The 9,934-nt window shown below is 32.2% G+C and overlaps 1 protein-coding gene across 3 annotated transcripts; it reads left to right on the top strand.

Annotated features, from left to right (window-relative positions):
- Positions 1–6,869: 6,869 nt before the first annotated feature.
- Positions 6,870–8,991, top strand: LOC131012421 (uncharacterized). Of its 3 annotated transcripts, none has more exons than XM_057940376.1 (3): positions 6,870–7,446; positions 7,927–8,133; positions 8,525–8,991. In XM_057940376.1, exons 1-3 carry the CDS (start codon positions 6,897–6,899, stop codon positions 8,764–8,766), a joined length of 999 nt encoding a protein of 332 aa, XP_057796359.1. In that variant the 5' UTR covers positions 6,870–6,896; the 3' UTR covers positions 8,767–8,991. The 3 variants fall into 3 exon arrangements, with proteins under 3 accessions (XP_057796359.1, XP_057796358.1, XP_057796357.1); XM_057940375.1 differs by having other exon boundaries at positions 8,522–8,991; XM_057940374.1 differs by having other exon boundaries at positions 8,495–8,991.
- The last annotated feature ends 943 nt before the right edge of the window (positions 8,992–9,934 follow it).

Genomic DNA, 9,934 nt, shown 5'->3' with positions numbered 1-9,934 from the left:
CGAATCGGGGATTATGAAATTCAAGTTAGATTAGTGAAAATTGAATCGGGGATTATAAAATTCAAGTTAGATTAGTGGGAAATGAAATCGGGGATTATGACATTAAAGTTAGATTAGTGAAAATCAAATCGGGGATTATGAAATTCAAGTTAGATTAGTGAAAATCGAATCGGAGATTATGACATTCAAGTTAGATTAGTGAAATAGAATCAAGGATTATGAAATTTATGTTAGATTAGTGAAAATCGAATCGAGGATTATGACATTCACGTGTGATTAGTGAAAATCGAATCGGGGATTATGAAATTCAAGTGTGATTAGTGAAAAGTGAATCGAGGATTATGACATTCAAGTTTGATTAGTGAAAATTGAATCGAGGATTATGAAAGTTCCCACTAATCATACTTGAATACGAAAATTCTCAATTGATTTTTTCACTAATCATACTTGAATTTGATAATTCGCAATCGATTTTTCACTAATCATTCTTGAATTTGAGAATTTCGAATCGATTCTCCACTAATCATACTTGAATTTGAGAATTCCCAATTGATTTTTCACTAATCATACTTGAATTTGAAAATTCCCAATTGATTTTCCACTAATTATACTTGAATTTGAGAATCCTCAATTCATTTTCCACTAATCATCCTTAAATTTGATAATCCCCAATTCATTTTCCACTAATCATACTTGAGTTTGATAATCTCCAATTGATTTTTCACTAATCATACATTCATACTTAAATTTGAGAATCCTCAATCGATTTCCCACTAATCATAGAATCCCCAATCGATTTTTCACTAATCATACTTAAATTTGAGAATCCCCAATCGATTTCCCACTAATTATACTTGAATTTGAGAATCCCCAATTGATTTTTCACTAATCATACTTGAATTTGAGAATCCTCAATTAATTTTTCACTAATCATACTTGAATTTGAGAATCTCCATTTGATTTCCCACTAATCATACTTGAATTTGAGAATCCCAATCGATTTTTCATTAATCATAGTTGAATTTGAGAATCTCCAATTGATTTCTCACTAATCATACTTGAATTTGAGAATCCCCAATCGATTTCCCACTAATCATACTTGGATTTGAGAATCCTCAATGAATTTCCCACTAATCATACTTGAATTTGAGAATCCCCAATCGATTTTCCACTATTCATACTTGAATTTGAGAATCCCCAATTGATTTTCCACTAATCATACTTGAATTTGAGAATCGTCAATTGATTTCCCCACTAATCATACTTGAATTTGAAAATTTCCAATTGATTTTTTCACTAATCATACTTGAATTTGAGAATTCGCAATCGATTTTTCACTAATCATTCTTGAATCTGAGAATTCCGAATCGATTCTCCCACTAATCATACTTGAATTTGAGAATCCCCAATCGATTTTCCACTATTCATACTTGAATTTGAGAATCCCCAATCGATTTTCCACTAATCATACTTGAATTTGAGAATCGTCAATTGATTTCCCCACTAATCATACTTGAATTTGAAAATTTCCAATTGATTTTTTCACTAATCATACTTGAATTTGAGAATTCGCAATCGATTTTTCACTAATCATTCTTGAATCTGAGAATTCCGAATCGATTCTCCACTAATCATACTTGAATTTGAGAATCCCCAATCGATTTTTCACTAATCATACTTGAATTTGAGAATCTCCAATTGATTTCCCACTAATCATACTTGAATTTGAGAATCCTCAATCGATTTCCCACTAATCATACTTGAATTTGAGAATCCCCAATGAATTTCCCACTAATCATACTTGAATTTGAAAATCCCCAATCGATTTTCCACTAATCATACTTGAATTTGAGAATCCAATCGATTTTCCACTATTCATACTTGAATTTGAGAATACTCAATTGATTTCCCCACTAATCATACTTGAATTTGAAAATTCCCAATTGATTTTTTCACTAATCATACTTGAATTTGAGAATTCGCAATCGATTTTCCACTAATCATACTTGAATTTGAGAATCGTCAATTGATTTCCCCACTAATCATACTTGAATTTGAAAATTTCCAATTGATTTTTTCACTAATCATACTTGAATTTGAGAATTCGCAATCGATTTTTCACTAATCATTCTTGAATCTGAGAATTCCGAATCGATTCTCCACTAATCATACTTGAATTTGAGAATCCCCAATCGATTTTTCACTAATCATACTTGAATTTGAGAATCTCCAATTGATTTCCCACTAATCATACTTGAATTTGAGAATCCTCAATCGATTTCCCACTAATCATACTTGAATTTGAGAATCCCCAATGAATTTCCCACTAATCATACTTGAATTTGAGAATTCGCAATCAATTTTTCACTAACCATTCTTGAATTTGAGAATTCCGAATTGATTTTCCACTAATCATATTTGAATTTGAGAATCTCCAATTGATTTCCCCACTAATCATACTTGAATTTGAAAATTCCCAATTGATTTTTTCACTAATCATACTTGAATTTGAGAATTCGCAATCGATTTCCCTCTAATCATACTTGAATTTGAGAATCCCCAATCGATTTTTCACTAAGCATACTTGAATTTGAGAATCTCCAATTGATTTCCCATTAATCATACTTGAATTTGAGAATCCTTAATCGATTTCCCACTAATCATACTTGGATTTGAGAATCCCCAATCGATTTTCAACTAATCATACTTGAATTTGAGAATCCCCAATGAATTTCCCACTAATCATACTTGAATTTGAGAATCCTCAATCGATTTCCCACTAATCATACTTAAATTTGAGAACTCCCAATCGATTTTCCACTAATCATACTTGAATTTGAGAATCCTCAATTGATTTCCCCACTAATCATACTTGTTGAAAATTCCCAATTGATCTTTTCTCTAATCATACTTGAATTTGAGAATTCGCAATCAATTTTTCACTAACCATTCTTGAATTTGAGAATTCCGAATTGATTTTCCACTAATCATATTTGAATTTGAGAATCTCCAATTGATTTTCCACTAATCATACTTGAATTTGAAAATTCACAATCGATTTTTCACTAATTATACTTGAATTTGAAAATCCCCAATTCATTTTCCACTAATCATACTTGAATTTGGAAATCCTCCATCGATTTTAACTAATCATGCTACAATTTCAAAATCTCCAATCGATTTCTCACTAATTATACTTTAATTTGATAATCCCAAATAATTCCTCTCTAATCTTATTTCAATTTGAGAATATATTAATTTATTTTTCTATGTAACAAAAATACACATTTAGTATCTTAGGGCATGACAATTAATTTTATTAATATAATTAAAATTCAATTTTTTATTTCCAGTTAATTTAGAATGGTTTCGAATGAGCGAATATAAAATCGAACAGTAGCTACATATTATATACTCCCTCCGTCCACAAAAAATAGTCAATTTTTGTTATTTTGAGATGTACACAAAACTTAGTCACTTTCTATATTTGGAAACTATCTATCACATGATGGGCCCTATTATCCACACACAATATTATTAATTATCATTATAAATACTACTCCCTCCGTCCCACCGAGCTTGAGTCGTATTCCTTTTTGGGCTGAGTCATTTCCTTTTTTGACAAAAAATAGGCAATTTAAAGCACTAATTTACAAAACTAGCACCATTTACCACCTTCTCTATCATACTTTATCACTTTATTACATTTTCTCTCATACTTTATCACTTTATTACCTTCTATCTCACACTTTATCACTTTATTACCTTCTATCTCATACTTTATCACTTTTATACTACACACTTAAAACACTAATCTACAACTTCTTAATTCAGTGCCAAAAAGAAACGCTTCAAGTTCGGCGGGACGGAGGGAGTACTTTTTAAATGGGCCTCTTTCTTACTCACAATACAAAAATTATTTTTATTAAAATTCGTGCCGTTCACCTTTAAGACTATTTTTGATGGACGTAGGGATTAATTTTATCACATTATTTATAATTCCAAACTATATATATATATATATATATATATATATATATATTAATTATTTATAAATTGAATTTTATTCAACCTACAAACTGAAAACATACACATATAAATTAAAAATAAATAAAATGAATATATATGTATATATATGCATTTAAATTATTTATATTGTTATTAAACAATCATATTTACATGTGCTTAATTATGCATAGTTAAAAAAATAACTAAAGATTTCCTAATGTATAAAAATTGTTTTTAACATAAACTTAAAATAGTATAAATACACAATTTTAAAATAAATTGTGAAAGTAAATTGGAAAATTAAAAATTAAATTATTAATTAAAACCCAGCAAGTATTATGAACTAGAAAAAATAAACAAAACCACATCTAAAGCAATAAATAGTATAAACGTTATACCTTCAATTCTTCAAGAACAACTCTTTACAACACAAATGCAGCATGAAAACCACGATGGTCGCAACATATGATCATCACAAAAAAAAAAAAAAAAATTACATAGAGTGCTGAACAAGATTAAAATGCCAATGCATAACAAAATAATAAAATAAATATATTTAAAGGTTTACATTACGTGTTGTGCCTTGGAACATAAAAGAAACAATAAAAAAAATATTCAAAAGTAGGTAGCTTTCATAGGTACCTGTTGACATAGAGTCAAAACAGGATATATCAAATAAAGTGGTATTGAAAAGTAAACCAAACCGGCCTGGATTGAGTAAAGTGAAAGGACCGGTTCTATTACAAAATGACGTGTTCAAATCTGAACGGCAGTGCCTTCCACACTTCGGCCTAAGTTCTTTTGTGGACGTCCCAAAAAGGAAAGATAGGAAGTTCTTTCGTGGACGGAGGGAGTATATATCAATCTTCAAGAGCAAATAAAATTGTGTCAGGGCTTTGGATGACTCTTCCTACAACTATAAATAAAGGTCCCCATATAAGTTCTTAACACACCAAAATCATAATTCGAGAGCTTAAAAATTGGAAGAGAATTCTCTAAAATGATTTTTTCCAATATTCAAGGTGTCTCATCGAAGTTCAAGGTGTTCTTTGTGAAAGCAGCCACAAAGCTCAAATCAAGTTCGATGTTCGATCTAGAAAGACAAAGACCCTTTGCATCAATGTCATAAATCCCAAAGCTCAAGTCAAACCTAATGTTTGATCCAGAAGCAAAACGTATGCCCTCTGCATCAACATTATAAAGCCCAAAGCTCAAGTCAAATCCAACGTTCGATCCAGAAACAAAGCGTAGGCCCTCTGCATCAACATTATAACGTCCAAAACTCAAGTTAAGACCAACGTTTATTCTGAAAACAAGACGAATGCCCTCTGCATCAACGTCATAAAGTTCAAATATCAAGTTCGAGAAAATCGGAGACATATTTTTACAACAATCTCAAGGACTACTCAAAAGACCATCCAATGATCAACTTGGAGATAAGAATAAGAGGATTAAATCGAGATAGCAACATACACAAATATATTTAATTAAAAATATTAAAATTGTACACAATTTTATATTTATTAGATTAAATATTTAAATTCGTGTTCACAGAATTTCACAATAATAAACCCCAATATATAGATTTTTACCATAATCAATCCCCTTATATATTATATATAGGGTTGTCTAAACGGATATTGGGTATTGGATAACTCGATAACCGAACGGAACCATTCGGGTTTGGTTATCCAATAACCGTTTTTTTTTTCGGTTATTGGATCGGTTTCGATTATTGAATTTTCAAAATTTTCGGGTATCGGTTAACCCGATAATCGATTCGGGTTAATCGAATAACCGATTTTTATATAATTAATTAATATATATATTTTAATTATAATAATTATGTTATCATTCTAAATTTTGATATTTAGTTAAAATAAAATTATATTATAATAAAAAAACAAGAAATAGTCTTGGTGTAGTCGATAAGTCGCTCCTTGTATTTGTTGGAGACTTGTGTTTGATTCCTTCAACTAGTAATTTATGTGATTTTTATTTTATTTTATATTTTATATATATAGGTGTTCGGATACCCAAATAATCGAATCGGTTAACCAACTAATTATTGGGTAATCGAAATCTTAATTCGATTTGAAAACAGTTATTGAAAATAGGTCAAATTCAATTTCGGGTAATCGAAACTTTTGATTTGGATTACCGAACCTGAACTGATCGACAACCTAAATTATACTCCTTCCGTCTCATTACAAATGTCTCATTATTAAGAAATGTGTAGAAAGTAGATAAAGTGAGTTGATGAAAATTATTTAAATATTAAATATAGAAAGAAAATATATTGTCAAAAATGGAATAAGATATTTATAATGAGACATCTCATTATGAAAAGTGAGACATTTGTAATGGGACGGAGAAAGTATATATATATATATATATATATATATATATATATATATATTAATGAACAAACAATATAATTACTACGAACGGTGAAATACATTATTAATGTAATGACATATCATGTCGCGCGCGCGTGGTATACACTATATCAAAACCACCACACTCGTCAAAAAGATTATTTCATGATAACATATTATAATATTAAACAATTTATAAACCGTCTTTGAAGTAAAATCACTACCTGTATTAATTTGGGTCAGCAGAAGCTTGACGTGTGCTATGATATTCAGTTTCAAGAGTCAAACAATTTTATTTTCTTATTTTCTTATTACCACTAATTTACTTATCTAGATAACGTTTTCCACCAATAGGCCATTAATTACCTGTATTCAAACATGGACCCACAAGGCCCACTAAGTTTAGGTCCAATACCAAAAAGGCCCATTTAAAACGGCCCAAATAAACCGCTTATATATCTCCCTTCTGCCACATAACTTCCAGCATCTACACTCAGAAATTTGCATTCAATGAAATCGATGAATAGCATGATTTTGGTGGTTTTAGTTTCAGCTGGGGCTATAATTTCCTTAGCTATGGCAATGAACGAAATTCCAGCGATATGGTCGCTCATTCTGCCATGGCTGAGGCCGCCGTATCTGCATATCGTAATCAACGGCATCATCATAGCCATCGCCGTCGCGTCGCGCTTCCGCCGGATCCAGCCGGCGCCGCCGGTTCGATCGCAGCATCTGATTTCTGTTAAAACTCCTCCGCCGGCGTATTATGTGGCTTACTCACCTCCGCCGGAGGTCAGGGATGTGGTGGAGGTTCCGGAGGCGGCGGCGGTGTACGAGAGAGAAGATAGGGTTGTGGAGCTGAAACCGGTGATGGTGAATGGTTTGGAAGTCGGCGCGGATGCGGAAGAAAAAATTGTGGTTGGAGATGAAGGTCAGGACGACGCATTGGATTTGGACGGCAGTACTTTGACGTACAATATTCCATCGCCAGAGATTTTCTCGCCGGAATTTCGATCGGATTTTTTTCCGCCGGTGGATCCAACCGGAAACGTTGCTGAAAGTAAGTTGATTTTCATCAGAAAATGTTTGCTTTTTTTCTTTCTTAAATTAAGTACTTACTATTTTTTTCTTTTTCTGAAAACAGTAACTTATTATTATTATTTTAATTCCAGCAATCTAAATTTTAGTCTTTTCTGTTTATAATTTTTTAGAGCAATTGAGTCTTAAGCGTAACGGCGTCGGTTAGATTCTTCTAAGTAGTTACGCATGCAGACGTGACGCTATTTTTTTATTTTATTTTTGACTTTGGGGAGGGGAGCTTAGGAGTTTGAACCCGAACCTCACTGTTCACACATAGAAAAGGGGAGCAGACGCTATTCAAAATATTTAGTTGTGCGCTTCTTCTTGTCCACTGTATATGAGTTAGAATTTCATCAGTTTATTTCTCTGGTATTTTAGATTACTTGGGGCAACCCTTTTTTTGTTTGTCTTTTACAGTTATAATAGAGAAAAAAGAGTGAATTGTGGGGTTATGTCACAGGAGAGCAGGCGTCATCACGCGCCATTCAAGAAGAAGTCCGGCACCGCGGGGCACGGCGGAAATCGAAGAGCTTCAAAGAGCGGTCGATTCGCAACGAGTCGCGGCCGAGTCAAAGAAAGTTGAACCGGCTAGTCGAGGCGTCTAAAGACTGGCCATTGACGCGCAACTCTCTGTCGCCGCAGAATAAAATTGGAAACATTTATCCAAGTAAGTCTATTTCGCATCATAATCTGTTCCCTGCCCTGATTAATGTTGATGTTATTGATATGTTTTTCAAGATTAATTATTGTTGTATTGTTATCCACCACAAATTAAGGTTTAAGAGTGACGGAGACGTGTGACGCCGTTCAATACTAAAAAATCGTTTTATTCTTTCTTCACAATTTTATCGATCGCAATTTTATTGTCTTCAAACACTTTAATGTTTTCATATTTTTCCTCTTTTATTTTGCTTTTACTTCTTTTCCCACTCTCAATAAAATATAAATATCGGTATGTAAAGTCTTATTCAATTCAATTAACTTGGAAGCGTAGTCATAAGATGATCGAAGTTTAATTTATTTGACAGAAAAGAGTAATAGTAGTGATGAATTAGCAGGAGGAGTTAGGGAGACGGCGGAGGAAGAATACGAGACGCTGGAGAGTGCGTGGAAGAAGATAAGGGAGGGGGCGAGTCAGAACGAATCAGCGTCGAGCTCGGACATCAGGAAAGAGGTATCGCCGAGTCAGGACGAGTTGAACCAGCGAGTTGAGGCGTTCATCAAGAAGGTGAACGACGAAATTAGATTGCGAAGGCAGGATTCGTCCAATCAGTATATACAACTCAACAGTGCGGCCTAGTGTGTGTCTGTGTGTTTCATTTTTATCCCTCAACACCAACACCAACAACAGAAAAAAAAAAAAAAAGAGGAGAAAAGAAATCTTAGAATATGTGCTTCGATCAGTATTTAGGATACAGAAGAAACTAACATAAATAGTTATATTATATTGTACATAGGTCAACCAAAAGTTTTTATTTTATTTTATTTTATGTAAATGAGTTTGGTTGAATGGTTGTTTTGTGCACTCGGTGTCGGTGGCTTTGCATGCTTTTATGATTTCGGGTATTGTGAAAATATTGGAAATTATTTTGGTTTTCTCATAATCCTTGTCAAATCAAATCGTCCATGATTATATTAATCAGCATTGTTCAATTTAAAATATACCTCTAGATTGCTCGCAAGAGAACGATGTCAATCGTAGAATGATAAGTTGCTCAAGTCGTATCCACAAAGAAGACTTAATAGGGCTAGCAATCTATATGTAACACACGGAAAATAATTACATCCTAAACATTCTATCCAACTAGTTCAATGTTTATTCCTAGAGAATCTAAAGTAAATTCAATGCAAATATAAAAATGATTATAAAACGAATAACAAGAGGAAAAATGAGTCTAGGGTCCAGAAATATTCGCCTCGAGAGTTAACACGTTAGCAAAAGATGAGCACAATCTATCAATCCTAACGACACATTCACGTAAGAACTCAATGCAATAATTTTCGTATTCATGCTTTGAGACTATGCAAAATAATTGAATAGAACTAATAAATCAATTAGATTACACGTTTCCGATCAAATCCAACGTATTAAACCATGATCCAACAATAAATTCATCTCTCGATCTCATTCATCATTTACAAAGATTAATCAATGGCCAATTCATAATCATAACAAGAACAATTTAATCAAAAAGCATAAATCAATCACAAACAATTTTAACTCATAAATTTGAATATCCCAAACGCTAGAATAGGAAATTAGTTCATAATGTTGTAGATATTAAAATAGGAGAAAAAGTAATCCATAGAATGAAAGCAAAGAAGAAAGATAAAATAATTCTTACTAAATTAGAGTGCAAATCTGTTCTCAATGCGTAGAGAAATTGAAATTAAATGATAAATTAAGGTTTTCCTAAAGTTTTTGCTTCATAAGAGAGGAAAGATAAAAGCTGAAGAGGAAAGCTTAG

This window comes from Salvia miltiorrhiza, chromosome 2 (genome assembly GCF_028751815.1).
Source record: "Salvia miltiorrhiza cultivar Shanhuang (shh) chromosome 2, IMPLAD_Smil_shh, whole genome shotgun sequence".
NCBI lineage: Eukaryota > Viridiplantae > Streptophyta > Magnoliopsida > Lamiales > Lamiaceae > Salvia > Salvia miltiorrhiza.
The sequence above is the reverse complement of the archived record's forward strand: the minus strand, read 5'-3'. Positions and strand labels throughout refer to the sequence as shown.